Source organism: Ictidomys tridecemlineatus, chromosome 3 (genome assembly GCF_052094955.1).
Source record: "Ictidomys tridecemlineatus isolate mIctTri1 chromosome 3, mIctTri1.hap1, whole genome shotgun sequence".
Lineage (NCBI taxonomy): Eukaryota > Metazoa > Chordata > Mammalia > Rodentia > Sciuridae > Ictidomys > Ictidomys tridecemlineatus.
This window is the reverse complement of record NC_135479.1, coordinates 6,514,941-6,530,746: the sequence shown is the minus strand read 5'-3', so window position 1 is coordinate 6,530,746 and position 15,806 is coordinate 6,514,941. Positions and strand designations below refer to the sequence as shown.

Here is a 15,806-nt window from a genome sequence, read left to right as displayed (position 1 = left end):
GCGTGCGCGTGTGTGTGCGTGTGTGCACGTGTGTGCACGTGTGTGTGTGTGTGTGTGTGTGTGTGTGTGTTTGTGTGTGCAGAGAGGGGTGAAGGAATTCTTCCCTGCCTCACCTTCCACCCCAGTGGAGACAGGACTTGGGGCTCCAAGGGGAGACCTACAGGGCACAGGCAGTTACACAGTCTCAGCATGAATCACTTTTTCCAGGGATAAGCTGGAGCTTTTCAGGCAAGCAAGGCTTGGTCCAGAGACCCCAGTGAGTCTCAGAGGCCATCAGAGGAGGAAAGGGGAAGGCACCTGAAGTGGAGTGGAACGTGCTCCTCTCTTTTCCTAGTAAAACTTTTATAGTAGTGGGTTCAGAGTCCCTCATCCCACACCCCTAGCCAGGAACCCCTGGAATTTTAGCCACTTTCATGTTAGAAATGAAGCTGGATTATCTATATTTTGGTTTCCTAGGATTCTAAGCCTCCAGAGCTCTATACTTGATGATTTAAGAGTTAATTTTACTTAAAGTGTGCAAAAGTGAATCTCCCAGGCTCCAGAAACCAAACTGGAGGCTCTATTTCGTGAGAATATCGGGTTTGTAGGTTCCAGGGAGGGCAGAGCTGGTGCCACTAATAACCAGGTCGGGCCACTGCCTTTTCCAACCCCTGTACCCAAGCCAGGCTGGTCCTGCTTGACTGACTGCAGTAAGCACTAATGACGGGCAGAGAAGCTACGGCAGTATCCTTCTCTGATGTCTCTGGAATCCCAGTTTCTGTCTCTAATCCAAATCTCTACCTCAAAGAGTCTCACACATACACAGGACCCCGGGTGGGGACAAGGAGATTCGTTTTTGTTGCTCGGGGGAGAGAGAGCGGGATCTCTAAAACCTCCATTCTCAGCACCGTGGTCACATGATGCATGAGGGGAGAATTCTTACCTGGATAAATGGTCACATTAACTGGAAACACAGGGTCAGATCCAACCCTCTCAACTGCACACCAGTAAATGTCATCGTCATCTCTCTTGAGGTCCTCCATGGTCACCATGAACGTGAGGTTTTCCTGATCATCCCTGATAGACACACGGTCCCTCTTCACCTCCTGCTCTGACCCAGTGGTGATAACAAGGGTTTTGCACTCCCTCCAAACAGCTCCTCGACACCAGTACTTCCTGTGGGTCTTCCATCTTGAGGTATAATTACACTGCACGGTCAGTGAGCCCCGCTCTGGGCCACTCTTTGTCTTTGGACCAGTGACTTCATTCTGCCCAGTCAAACATCCTGAAAAACACAGATCCATGTAGCTGTCACTTCCCACCCCAAGGGCACGGCCACAGCATCCTGCACTGGGAAGAGTTCCCAAGTCCAAGTGCATCATGAATAATGGTCAAGGAAGGAACCCACCTTCCCCGAGAGGGACCTGCCTACTTAACACCTGCTGGGCCAAAGGCTCCAGGAAGATCACTGGTGAGCACAACCCCAGCTCTCTCCAGAAACAAAAGTGGGGACACAGCAGGGGTGGCTTCCTGTCCTTCACCCCTCTCTGCCAGAATTCAAATTGAAGACAGAGCTCCATTATAAACATCCACCAGGGACAGAAGGTGGTCTACACACTCCAATGTGCTTCAGTGACATCTGCAGGGAACTGAGACAATTACACACATCTTTTTAAGGAAAGAAGAGGTTTTGAGGTTCCATGTGTTAATTTGAAAAAAAATAATAAAAGAACACTCTGCATCAAAGAGGAAAGACAACATTAAGGTAAATATTTTTTTTCAAAATATATCTAAAATTTACTTACCGTAAGTAAAAATATACCTGAAAATTGTTTCCAGAAAACAAAGTTTGATATTAGAGGGAAAATTTCCTTACAGAAGTTAATCTGGTTATCGACAATGTGAAAAACCATAAAGATGCACTCTATTTTAACAAAAATGAGAAATTACATATTAAAAGTTGAATTACATGGTCACAGCTGTAGTTACTTCAAAAGTAAGTTCTTGGAAAAAAACTTCAGTAATTCATCAAAGAATCAAACATAGAGTTAACATCTGACCCAGCAAATATACACCTAGGTAAGTCCTTCCCCAAGAGAACCGAAACATCTCCCACCACAAAACACCTACATGACAGTTCACAGCAGTATTATTAACAACTACCAAAGAGTGAGAACAACCAAAGATCCATCAACTGATAAGTGGGTAGACTAAATGTGGTATATCTACAGTGGACTGTTAGCAAAAAGAGTGACGTTCTAATACATGCTATCATACTGATGAGCTTTGAAAACATTACACAGAGTGCCAGAAGTCAGGCACTAGAATGGTTCCATTTATAGGAAACTTCCTCATCAGACAAATCCACAGAGATCAGACAGCAGATGGGTGGCCTCGAAGGCAGGGGGTGTGGGGAGGGGAGCAACTGCTAGCGGGCTAACAACTTCCTCCTGAGGTGATGCAAATGTTCCAGGAGTGGACAGAGGGATGACCGTGCAACTTTGCAAATATACTAAAAGCCACTGAGTTTTACACATTAGAAGAGTGAATGTTGTGGTGTGTGGATTGTAACTCAATGTTTCTGAAGCACTGGGCAGAGAGTCCAAGGTCCTGCACCTGCTAGGCAAGCTCTCTACCACTGATTTACATCCCCAGCCTTAAATCTCAAGTTTCAAAAGTGGAGAAAAGTAAATTCTACACCTTAAACTCTCCTGAATTCATTTTAGGGAGAAAAGAAATTAGTAGAGTCATTAACTTCAAGGAGACAGCATTAGTCATCCCAAGGCAATTAGAGGAAGAAGTTGTACATATGAGAAATTAGTGATTAGAGAATAAAGGCAGTAACATTGCCCAACTGAATCTCAAAACTGTCCAGTTCTGATGTAGGAAAAAGAAGGGAGTAAGACATAACAATAAAGTAGAAAACCCTGCAGCATATGTAATCCATAAAAACAAAGCACACACACACACACACAAATAAATCAATCAAAATGAGTGTATTGCAATAGCTTCTAAATATTCAAAATAGGACCTCCTCATTGAACATATGGCACTACCCCAAGGTTAGGGATGCGTTGACCTCATGAACTCAGCGTCCATATTTATGCATGCTATGGACTGAATCTGTTACCCTAAAATTCACGTGTTGAAGCCCTAGCTCTCCACGTGGTGATAGAGACGGGCCTTAGGAGACGATCAGGGCTTGGCGAGGTCCTCAGGGTGGAACCCTCCTATGGGATGAGTGCTCTTATAAGGGACCCTAAGCACTCTGTCTCCCTCACCTTCTCCCCTCCCGCTTCCCAAGTGTTCACAAAGAAGAAACATCCTTGCATCCCTGTCATAAATCCCACTTGAACGTGGTGTATAATCTCTTTTAACTGTTGTTGGATTGGATTTGCTGGTATTTTGATGAGATTGTTGTAGCTGTTCATCAGGGACATGAGCGTGCAGTTTTCTTCTTTGTGTTCTTGTCTGGTTTGGGGGTCAAGGTCGTGTTGGCCTCAGAGTGAGTTTGGAAGGGTTTCCTCCCTTTCGATACTTTGGGATAATTTGAGAAGAACTGGCAACCGTTCTCCTTTAAAACTTAAGGAAAGGCAATGGCGAATTCATCTGGTCCTGGGCTTTTCTTTGGGGGAGTTTTTTGCCCCCATTACATGATCAAGTAGGACTCACCCCAGGAACACCAGGATGACTCTACACACGGAGATTGATAAACATAAGAGACCATCAGAAGGAAGGGTAGAAACCAGGTGACCACCTCAACAGGAGCAGAGAAAGCATCCATATAAAATTCAGCATCCCTTCATGATTAAAGCCCTCAAAAATCAGGTGTAGGAGGGATGCGCATCAACATAATAAGGTCCATATATGACAAAACCGCAGCCTAGACCACAGTGAACAGGGGAGGGCTGAAGTTCCCTCCTTGAACATCAGGAACAGGGAAGGAGGTCACCTTCCATCTGTCTTATTCAATATGGCATTAGAAGTTCTTCCAGAGCAAAAAGACAGGAGAAAGAAAGGGGGGAGAGCATCCAAAGAGACAAGGAGGAGGCCAGGTTATCCCTGTTTGCAGGTGACATGATTCTATACAGATATAAAGAACTGATAAACTTACTAAGGTTGTAGGATACAAAATCAATTTGCAAAAATCAGTATCTTAAAAGAATTGCCAATAGTCAAATGGCTGCGAAAGAAATAAAGAAAGTAATCCCATTCACAAGGCTTAAAAAATCAAATTCCTAGGAAGAGAGTTTATCAAGGAAGTGAATGATTTTTACAATCCAAATTGAAAAATCCCGACAAAAGAAAATTGAAGAGGACACCCAAAAGGGAAAGAGATCTCATGTTTGTGGATTGGAAGAATCATTGTTAAAACGTCCATACTACCCCAAGAGACCCACAGATTCAGTGCAATTCCTATCAAAACACCCACAGCACCCATCACAGAAATAGAAAAAGTTCTCCTAAAATTCCTATGGAACCACAGGAGACCCCCAAATAGCCAGAGGTATCCTGAGAAAAAGAACAAAGATGGAGCGTTACAGTACTTTACTGCAAACCTAGAACAAAGCAATAGGAATCAAGAGTAGTACGGTGCTAATAGAGGAAGAGACACACACACCAGCAAAGGAGACAAAAGCCACAGAAATAAATCCACATATTTATAGCCACCTGGATTTTGATAAAGGCAGCAAGAACCTACATTGGAGAAGGAAAGTCTCTTCAATAAATGGTGCTGGGGGAAATGGATATCCACATGCAGGAAAAAGAAATTTGACCCTTATCTCTCAACATGTTAAAAAATCAGCTCAAAATGGATCACAGGGTTAAATGCAAAAGCTGAAACTACTAAAAGAAAATACAGGGAAATGCTTCAGGACATGGGCTTCAGGAAGATTCTTGGCTATGACCCCTGTAGCACCAGCCACAAAAGCAAAAACTGAGAAACGGAATCCCACCGAGTGAGCTTCCGTACGGGAAGGACGCAGTCACCGGGGTGAAGAGGCAGAACGGGAGGGACATTCGCAAACCACTCTGCAGCAAGAGGTTAACTTCCAGGACATACGAGGAACCCAACAGCAAGATGATAACAACGAGGAGGAGAACGGAACTGAAAAATGAGCAAAGGACCTGAATAGACATTTCCCCAAGAGGACACACAAATGGCCACAGGAAGAAAGGTTCAATCACTAATCATCAGGCAAATACAGACCCCAGCCACAAGGTCTATCATTTCACCCCAACTAGAATGGCCATTACCAAAAAGACAAGAAGCCACCCATGCTGCTGAGGGTGTGGGGAAAGGGGAACTCTCTCATAAGCTGTGGTGGGGAGCAGCGTGGAGCTTCCTCAAGCAACGACAGATACACCACTAGGGGACCCAGCCATCCCCCCCTGGGTACACAGCCACAATAAGTGGAGTCGGCGTGTTGAAGAGACCCCTGCACCCCCGCTGCAGCACAGTTCACAAGAGCCCTGAGATGGAATCACCCTGGGGGTCCACTGGTGGATGAGTGGACAAATAAAACATGGGACCTATACACGGGAAATACCACTCAGCCATAAACGCAAGAAACTGTCGTTCAAGGCACGTGGGCGGACCTGAAGGACAGAATGTTAAGTGACCTGAGTCAGACGGCAGATGCCTGCTGCACGTTTTCACTCACACACGGAACTAAAAGTTTGATCCCAAAGAAGTAGGAAACAGAACCGTGGTCAGCATGTGGACGGGAGGGTCGAGAGAGAGCGGTGAGTGGGGAGGGTGGCGACACCCTTAGAGCAAAGGGGACCAGTCAAACACCATGTCCCCGAGCACCCCACTCCATCTCCAAAACCCAAGGTAAGGGGACACTGAGAGCAGGCCTGGCCAGGATGTCCAGACACCATCTTGAAGGACGCTGGCCTTCCCTCACGCACACTGGGAACCAAGGCGAGCCAGGCTATCTGTGGAAAGACGCTTCTCCCGTGCACCAGGGCGCTCGCTCCTTGGGACGCTGCTCAGACAAGCTCACAGAGCCAGATGGTGACGATGCCGTCCCTGCTTCCGCAGCCTCACCAAAAACCCCTCAGTGCCCACAGGGCAGTCCTGAGGACCTCCACAGACACCACCACCGTGGAGAGGAGGCCCTGCTGGGTGAAGCACTGTGGGGGACAGAGGTGCTGTCTGTCTGTCTGTCTGTTACCTCTGAACTTTTCCTGGAACGGCCACAGTTCTCTGTAAGCCTTGCCCAACAAATCTCAGTCTCACATGCTGTCTCTGGGCATCTTCTTTGACTTCCCTGCAACCTACCCCGCTGCCCAGGCATGACTGGGTGATGGACACGATGGGTGCAGCCGGGAGGAAGGAGTTGTCTGGCACCACAGGATAACTGTGGTTGGCAACCATCAGCTCAATATTGAACTCTGTGGGATGTCCAAGGTGAGGGATGTGCCCATCGCTCCACTCTGACCTTACCCGCTGCACACCTGGGTTGAAATGTCCCACGGTATTCCCTAAACATGCACAATGATCATGTCTACTAAAAATAAAAATGTCCTTTGACAGGGTGCACGGGTTCCTTAGTCCACCCACTCTCCTCCGGCTGTGCAGAACCACCAGAGTTGAGAAGCACGCTTCTGGAAAGAGGCATTTTAATTTTGTCTTGTTTCTTGTTGGTTTCCACAACACCTACCCCAGAACCCACCAGATTACAAAAACTCGCTTCTTATCGACTGAATTAGCATCTGGAGAGCTAAAGATGGCCCTGCCACTTCCCCAGGACAGACCCTCTGTCTCCTGCCCAGCCTCTGACTTCCCAGGTCCACCTCCAGCTCCACTCACCTGGAAGGAGGAGGAAGAGCAGAGCAGGGAACAGCCACATGGTCCCGCCTCGGCTCCTGTCGGTGATGACAGACCCCCACGGACCTGGAGGACTGAAGCCGGCTCTGGAGTGAGTGACCCCAACCCGCCTCCGCCTCCCTTGGGCTTCTCTCCTCGACTCCGACTCCCCAGTTTTATGTGTTAGGAGAAAGGGGGCGTCGTCCTTTGAGAAGACCCGGCCACACTGGGTGGCGCAAGGCACAACTTCCCTAAGTGTGGGAAAGAAAGCGGATCAACCGTGGGGTCAGGTCTGCATACAGGAAGTGCACCGGGGTGAGGCGGAGGAGGGCGAGGGGACCACTGAGGAGCCGCAGGGCGGCAGGCTCTGTCACCTCTGAACTTTTCCTGGAGTAGCCTCAGTTCTCTGTAAGCCTTGCCCAGCAAGCACTGGGGAGGCAGAGAGAGCTCCAGTGGCTGAACTGGGCTGAGTCTGCCCTTGAGGAAGAAGACAGTGGCAGGGCTCACGGCTGGTCTCGCTGGGGGAACCGCAGCTGCCCCACACTCCTTCCAGCGGCCCTGCCAAAGGGCACTCAAAGCCCCCCTCCTGCACTGGGCTGCCGTCCTCCCCAGGCCCGACCCGCCTCGGGATGGCTTCCTCCGGTCCCGGCCCCTCTGCAGCTCAGGCCTGCTGGGGTGTGTCAGGAACGAGAAGCCACTTTTTCTCTTTGGCCTCATTTGCCCGGAGCTTCCTCCCATCTCTGCACCTGTCACCCTGGCTGTTGGCCATAGGCCACCACACTGCTCCGACTCTGCTTGTGCTAGGACCTTCAGAGTGACCCGCCCCGTGTCTCCGCACTTCCTTCAGAGGGTCCCTCTCCTCTCTCTGTCACATGCTCTCTCTGCCCCCGTCCCTTTTATATTTCCTGTCTGTGTGGGTTTTGTTTTTGTCATTGAAGGAATTTTGTGTCTGGATCATAAACCAAATAGATGCAAGAGGAGACAGGCGGGGTGACTTGTACTGCTAAGACCAAGAGCTTCACCATTCCTGGGCAGGGGAGTCACCTGGGCCACCGCGCACACACACTGCACTGGGTGCAGCAGGTCCAGCAAACTGCAGCAGGTCCAGCAAACCCACCCAAGCCTGGGACGCCTTGATAGGTGACTCGGGGCCTGCAGCCACCCAGACAGCAATCCCACCTCAGCAAAGCCCTCCGTGGTGAAGCAGAGCTGGCCTCACAGGCTTGTCTTCCGCTACCCCATGGCTGCTCCTGCAGCGCTCTCTGCCACGGACCCGTGTGTGTGGCCCGGGGCGGAGCAGAAGCAGGAAGTCCACTGTGGGCCTCCCCTGCCTGCAGCTCCAGGACCTCAGGACACTCCCTACAGAGAACCTCAACAAGCTCATACGGTTTTATTGTCTTGCGGTTCTGGAGATGAGGAGTCTGGCGTGGGTCTCACTGGCTAAAAGCCCAGGTGTCAGCAGGCTGGTTGCCTCTGGAGCTCCAGGGGAGAGTCTGTTCCCCGGCCTCTCCACCTTCTAAAGGACACCCACATCCTTCTGTCTGCAAAGCCGTCAAAGCCGTTGGTGCTTTGTCCCATTTCATCACCTGACGCCGACCCTCCTCCCTCCCCCTGTCGCTCCTCAGGACCCTGTGATTACGCGGGGTCCACCCAGGTTGCCCAGGCTAACCTCCCCTGGGTCCACTGATAACCGTCTTAGAAATCCATCTGCTGCCTGAACAACTCCTTGCCGTGCGACATCATGTGTTCCCGGGTTCTGGGCTCAGGAAGTCCTGGGGAGTCATTGTTCTGCTGTCTGCTGCCTGGAGAAAGGTTGTCCTGATGCACACAGTGCAGAACCCGGAGCTCAGCAAGACTGCAGAAGCACCAGACGAAGCGTGGCAGGAGAGCCAGAGTGGGCCGCAGGGTGAGAAGAGCACAGTGGCTTCGTGGATGTGGCTTGCCTGCTCTCTGAAACCCACGTGTCTCGTCAGGGCTCCCGAGCACTGGGATCAAGGCCAACTCAAGGAGAAAACCAGGGTGGTCCCTGGGGCGGGGGGTGGAGATGTCCCAGCATGGCATGTGGGGAGGGGTCAGGTTCTTACACAGAGACAGGGACTATGCAGGGGACATGAATAATGAATGGCTCAATACTCTACTAGACCAAAGAAATGCCAAGTGCATGGACCTGGGAGATGGCAGAGCTCACAGCTGCTGCCACCTAGGGGTCAGAGCCGGGAAAGACACCCTCCCAGGAGAACTAAGTGGGTAAATAATCAAGTTGAAGGGGGCAGGCTCTCTTCCCCTGCTTCCAAGAGGAAATATTAGACCTGAGCTTGGCGGTGGGACTTACAAAGGGAGGCCCAGGTAGAAGAGAGCAGAGGCAGAAAGCAGGGAGCAGAGCAGACCCGCAAGCTCGGCTAGAACACCTGGGAGAGGTTGGGGATTGTGGGAAAGGAGAGCAACCAAACCTCAGGTCGACCAAAGTCAGCGAGGGCTGTGCCCGCTAAGCCAGTGGGGATGCCGCTGAAGGCGTAGGTGTTGGGCAGCATCACTACGGCCCTTGGAGGGGATTGATTTGTCTAGGGACCACAAGGTCATGGGAGAAAGGGATGAGAAGGCTGAAGGCTGCTACTTCGTTCTTGGGCTCTGTCTGCTCATTTAAAAAAATATATATATATATGTTTTCTCCGTATTTTATTTTGAACCATTTTCAAAAACTATTCAATCTCTTTTATGAGCTCAGTTTTTGGAGAGTTCAGGTTATGCATGTTACTGTAAAATCATGACTCTGCTATAAAAGAATAAGAAACGAGTTTATTCTGTGCCAAATGTGAATGACCATGGTCTGGGAACATGATTGCAAGTTGCCCTGGATGTGAAGTTCCACCATGGAAGAGGTTACATGAACAAAGAGGTTAACCATAGAACAGAGAAGGCGATAAATCGAGTACACTTGCCAAATATGTTGGTGGGGCATTAGGCAGGCAGGCTACATCAGAGCAGGGAAATCTTTTACATGCTTCTGATGTTAGAGCCTCCTTAGCTTTAGGGCTGGTGGAGGCTGGAGGTCTGATAAGTGTCCTGGCAAATTCTGACGGTTGGGCCTCATGGTCCTAAGGATGTCAGGCCAGATACAGAAGACGAAAGTAAAGGGCTCTTCAAGGGTAGCCCAAGGTCATTCTGGCTCTTGGCCTCAAGATTTCATCTCTCCACAATCATGACATGCTACTTGGTCAAGGTCAAACAGTCTACAGGACTTTTATACAGAAGTGGCTTCTTCAGAGAACTTCGGCTGCACATCTGTGGTTCTTCTGAGACCGCGCAGGACTGTTTGACTCTCCTGCTTCCTAGAGCTTCTCCTCTTGTGGTAGATATTCTTCAGCAAGAATGTAAACATGCCATTTGCTGAGTTCCTTTCCTCTGCCTGATCTTACCTGCTATGCACAGGCCACCTTTCGTTTTGGGGGTGGGCGTTGCTGTTGTTTGTTGGGGTGCTGGGGAGCAAACCCAGAGCCTCACATATGCTAGGTAAGCACTCTACCACTCAGCCGCACCCCCAGCCCTTTTTATTTTTATGTTTTTATTTTGAGACAGGATCTCACTAAGTTACTGAGGCTGGCCTCGAACTTGCAATCCTCCTGCCCCAGCCTCTGGAGTCAACAGGTCACTTCTGACGATCAAGTCTCTTTGAGGCTGGGGATTTGTCACAGGAGCATGAGGAGCAGCAGAGGGTGAGATGTCAGAGCTGCCAAAGCCAGGGACGGTCTGTGGCCAGGAACACCTCCTGCCCCATCTTACTTCCTGGTGACCACAGTTCACTCCAGCGAAGGCAGATCTCCCTTCAGGAGTCTGTGCTCTCTGAATCAGAACAGCCCAGGCCGCTGCCGCTGCGAAGCCCCGCCTCCCATCCCACGCTGGGGTCGACCACAGAGGCCCATCGGCCTCCACAGCTGCCCACGGTCCTGCGCACCGCTGCTGTCTTAAACATGGTTGCCCCATAGCTGGTTGAGCTGGAGTGTCCCAGCTGTCCTGTGTCCATGTGTCACTTTGTGGTTACACCACAGACTGGCCAGATGGGGAACCAGTGAGCGGCAGGGAGGGCCTGCTCCCTCATCCAAAGGTCTGGGCCTTGGTTGGGAAGCCGTGGGTGCTGTTATCCCCTGGGGCCTCTGCAGGCTCCAGGCTGGGTCGCCGGCTGGTGTGGCCCAGGACTGAGCGCGTCTGGGAAGGCTGCCTGGAGACCCTGCACCAAGCCTCCCGGGGCAGCTGGTTCCAAGAGGGGCATCTCCCAAGCGTGATCCACAGAGCAAACGGGGCAGGAGACCCAGGAAAGAACAGGTCTCTGGTGGGGCCTCGGGAGCCAGGTAGAGTCCCGTGGCCACGTTCTACACCTGCACTCCCCGCAGGAGAAAATATGTGCTCCTTTCAGACACAAAACATATGTGCATACAGTTGTCCCTGGGCTTCTCCAGGGGAACCGCTCCCCACCCCAGGATACCAAGTGTCTCCTTGGTACTAAAATGTTCTGGGAGGGGCTGGGCTTGTGGCTCAGAGGTAGAGCGCTCGCCTAGCATGCATGAGGCACTGGGTTCGATCCTCAGCACCACATAAATGTAAAATAAAGATATTGTGTCCCCCTAAAACTAAAAAATAAATATAAAAAAATATGGGGCAGAAGTTTGAGGGGGAACTCACCTTCACAGCCTCCTTAGGAGAATGTTGATAGAAAAAAATGGAGAAACACATCTGTGCCCGGTGCAGTGGTGCACACCTGCATTCCCAGCAGCCGGGGAGGCTGAGGCAGGAGGATCACAAGTTCAAGGTCAGCCTCAGCAACTTATCGAGGCCCTGTGCAACTTAGTGAGACCCTGGTTTGCAATACAAAAAGGGCTTTGAACGTGGCGCAGTGGTTAAGCACCCCTGGGTTCAATCCCAGGGACCCAAAGACAGCATGATGAGGAACAGGTCTGTCATCTGCTGGTTGGCTTCGTCCCAGCCCACCCAGACCCAGGGGGAGGGCACGTAAACCCCAACTCTTAATGGAAGGAGGGTCAAGGAAATCCCAGCCACAGTTTTCAGCTGCCACACGGAAGACTCTTAACCTAGCCCCTTCACATCACATGAAAGATCACAGAGACCTGACGGTGGGACCCCCTGGTCCCCAGTCACCAGGCAGGTAGCAGAGCAGGCTCGGCCCCTGAGTGCCAGGCGGGGGCTGGCCCCCACTCTGTCCCTCCAGGCCCATCTGTGCACCTTGGAAGGTCAGTCCCCATGCCTGCTGGGGACACCATATGGCCCAGGCATAAATACCTGGCTCTGAAACCTCCCTCCGTTGCTTGGAGGCCACAGAGCAGCTCCCATGACTTGCGTGGGACATGAAGACACGTCTGTTGTGCTTGGTCCCTGTGTTTTTGTTGTTGTTGTTGTTAGCTGTGCGCAGACACAATGTCTTTATTTTATGTGGTGCTGAGGATGGAACCCAGGGCCTCGCCCGTGCCAGCTAAGCGCTCTGCCACTGAGCCCCAGCCCAGCCCTGGTCACTGTACCTTGTAGTGGCGTTTCCAGCCTGAGCAGGTGTCTCCGTGAGGGTGGGAGAGGCCCTGTCCTTGGTTCTGATCGCGTCCTCTGAGGACTCCGCTGTCCCTGGGCTCCAGTTCACACCATATGTCTTCCACCCGCTTTTGACAAAGGAGCAGAGACAATTCAGTGAACGAAGGAAACTCTGCTCCACAAGTTCTGCTGCAGCCATGGAGGTCCACAGAGCCCACAAGCCCCACCAAAACAGATCCTCAACTGCACACCGTCAGGGGCAAGAGATCCAAAATGCACCACGGTGCACGAGTTAAAATGCAAACCATAAAAACTATGAAAGTTTTAGAAAAAACAAATAGGAATCAATACAGGGCACACGAGGAGGTTAGGAGAAAGCAAAGCCCATCATTAAAGGGGAAAAGGATCACATTGTACCTCATCACAATTAAAGACCGTGACAGAGCCTGTGAGGAAGAAGTCACGACTGGTGTCTACGATACAGGAAAAGCGCGCAAAACTCAACAGTAAAAGTAATAATAATAATAAAAAAAACACCTCGATTACATAACAGACAGGAACAGACATTTCACCAAAGCGGATGCACAGGTGAAAACCAGCCTGCCACAAGGTGTTCAATGCCTTTAGTTATAAGGGAAATTACATCAAACCCATGTTGGACGATCACCACACACCCACTAGAATAGCCAGAAATATTTTTAAAAATTAGAAAGCCAGCTGGGCATGATGGCCCACGCCTGTAATCCCAGCAACTTGGGAGGCTGAGGCAGAAGGATTGTGAGTCCAAAGCCAGCCTCATCAACTCAACCAACTCAATGAGGCCCTGAGCAACTTAGGAGACCCTGTCACAAAACAAAAAATGAAAAGGGCTGGGGATGTTGCTCAGTGGTTAAGTGCCCCTGCGTTCAATCCCTGGTGCCAAAAAAATTAAGAAAACCAAATACTAGCAAAGATTCAAAGAAACTGGATCCTCAGACATTGCAGGTGGGAACATAAAATGGTACAGCCACTTTGGAAATAGTTTGGAAGTTTCCTATAAGACTAACCCTGCACTTACCACATGATGACAATTTCACTGTCATATATCCCAGGGAGATACATATGCGTATTCACACACACACACACAAATTTATATGTGAACATTCACAACAGCTTTATTCATAATAGTAAAATCCAGGAAACGACCCAAACACTCTTCAACAGGCAAGTCGTTAAACAAAGCTTGCTACATTCAAACAGTGGAAGACGACTCAGCAATGAAAAGGAATGGACGATAACTGCAACAACCAAGGATCTTAAGGGCTTACTTTAAAACAAAAGTCGATCCTACCTACTGTCTACTTCCACTTATGTGACATACTCAAAATGACAACCAGAGATGGAGAAATAAAGGATAAATAAAGGAAACCTAGAAGGAAGGCTGGGATGGAGGGGAGGAGGAGGGAGTGTTAAAGCCTAGGAAGCCACCATGCCTGTCCCCACCCCTGCTGCCCCCAGTCCTGGCCACCTATCCACTCCTTCTGATCTCTGCCTGCTGACCTGCTGTCCTGGGCGTCCACGGTGACTCTGAACTGTAAGTTCCGTGGCCCCTTCTCACCCTGCTCTCTGTGCCTCTCTAGCTGGGCTCTCCTTGAGACATGCATGGTCTTTGGCCTCTCTCCTTCGCCTTGGTCAGTGTCTCCTCCTACCCCTGGTGGTGGCCGTGGGCTCTGTCCTTGGTCCTGAGCCTTCCCCGCCCAGTTCACCCTTCTCTGGGCTCCAGTGCTCTGGACACAGGCCTGCCTCCCCGGCCCTCACACTCCACCGGCTCCCCTCTCTGGCTTCCTGCAAGACCCTCTGCCTGGTGACCCGGTCACACACAGAAACGTGAGCTCTGCATCCCCAGGCCTGCTGCTGACCAGCCCACGTCTGTGGACGACGCCCCTTCCTCTGGCCCCCCAGCTGGAGCCTGCCACTCCTCCAGATGCCCCACGTTGGCTAAGGAAGCTCTCCTAGAGGACACCCACCATCTCCTCTGGTTCTGGCCAAGCCCGCCCAACTGTTCTCAATAAAAGCTTAAGGGTGTGTGGGGGGTGCCCTCGGTGGTCCACGAGGCCCTGGGTTCCATCCCAGCACCTCAAAAAATAAATAAATGAAAATAAAAACCTAGGCCAGAGTCGAGCCTCTGCCCCGTGACAGGCTCCACCTTAGCTCCAGGTCAGCTCACCTTGGACACAGCTCACCGTGAAAACCACAGGGGACAGCACCCTTCTGCGGACAGGTCTCCCAGGGGCCACGGTTACCATAACGGCTGCCTCTACCCTGCTTTCACTCCTGCTGTCCTCTGGATGCGTCCCCTCTCTGGAAACTGGCATCCCTAGTTCAGGGCAGGAGTGGCCTGGGGGAGGGAGAGGACTGGCCCAGAGCAGGGAGGGAGAGGAGATGGCGACGCTGGGGCAGGCAGTGGAGTCCCCTCGCAAGCCACGCGGGGAGCAACTGAGGCATTCAGCCCGCGGGGCCTCCTCCTGGGCTCGGTCCCCGGGTGGCAGAGTGTCCCCTCACCTCCCAGCCTGCACCCTGCCTGTGAAAAGCTGCCCACCCCAGGGAGGGACTGACTGCTGACAGGCGGTCTCAGGCAGATGGACTCTTGGTCAACACCGAGCAGAGGAGGCCCCCAGGGTCAGGAGTGGCGTTCGGGGAAGCCACGGCCTCCTCCTCCCACCGCTGCTCCAACCCGCCCCATGGAGCCGCGCAGCCGTGCCCAGCCTAGGCAGGTGTGCTGAGCCCGACCCCTGCTCACGGGGACGGGGCGAGGCTTAAAGCCCAGGGAGACCCAAAGGCGCCAGAAGAGGGGAAGGAACACTGAGTGTGCAGGAAAGTGGGGAGCTGCTGAGCAGGACCCGGGCCCTGGCTCGTCCCAGGAGAGGGGCTGGCGCCCTGTGAGCCCAGAGGCGGAGCGACGAGGCTCCCATCTGTAGGAAGGAGGCGACTCTCCCCTGGGAAGTTGACCTCGGATGCTTTTGTGCACGAACATGAAACTCCCAGAGAATTCTTGGCCTTGGGAAGAGGGCGTGAGCCGGGAGGAGAAAAGAGGACCCCCAAACAGGGGCCCAGGGGAGTTTCACTCTCTCTTCCATGCTGAGGACTCCAAAGAAGAGTCCTCTAAGACCCAGGCCCCTCCTTTGAGGCACAGGAACAATAAGTCCCTACAGAAGCTGGTGACTGCTGCCTCCCCGCCCTGGAGTCCAGAGTCAAACGTCCTTCTCGTACAGTCTGAAGGAGCTTCGTCCTTACGCAGGGCATTTCTGGGGTGGCGCACTGTAGAGGTTCCAGACAAGCAGCCTCTGTCCACCCCCAGGGGCCCTCTGAGGCCTGTTCACCCAGAGGACAGCACTGAGCATGTTCAGAAGCAGGGGCACCTTCAGGAAGACGAGAAGCAGGAAGTGGACACTGCTGAGCAGGGACCTGTGGGGGGCACGGGAACAAGGCATGAGCTGCC

At 51.8% G+C, this 15,806-nt stretch overlaps 2 protein-coding genes across 4 annotated transcripts in view; both read right to left on the bottom strand.

The window, feature by feature from the left end:
• LOC144375973 (CMRF35-like molecule 5) overlaps positions 1–7,162 on the bottom strand; it is a 29,343-nt gene extending 22,181 nt beyond the window's left edge. The window contains exons 1-2 of one of the 2 annotated variants that reach the window (XM_078041730.1): positions 6,800–7,162; positions 923–1,264 (exon numbers count right to left, since the gene is read on the bottom strand). In XM_078041730.1, coding sequence (XP_077897856.1) covers positions 923–1,264; positions 6,800–6,839 — 382 coding nt within the window. In that variant the 5' untranslated portion in view covers positions 6,840–7,162. The remainder of the gene's footprint in view (positions 1–922; positions 1,265–6,799) is intronic. The other variant, XM_078041729.1, reaches the window with a different exon arrangement.
• A 6,294-nt stretch (positions 7,163–13,456) lies between these two features.
• The window catches only part of Cd300e (CD300e molecule), a 50,688-nt gene continuing 48,338 nt past the window's right edge, over positions 13,457–15,806 (bottom strand). For both annotated transcript variants that reach the window (XM_078041736.1, XM_078041735.1), the window contains exon 4: positions 13,457–15,772. In XM_078041736.1, the coding sequence (XP_077897862.1) occupies positions 15,598–15,772 (175 nt within the window). In that variant the 3' untranslated portion in view covers positions 13,457–15,597. The remainder of the gene's footprint in view (positions 15,773–15,806) is intronic.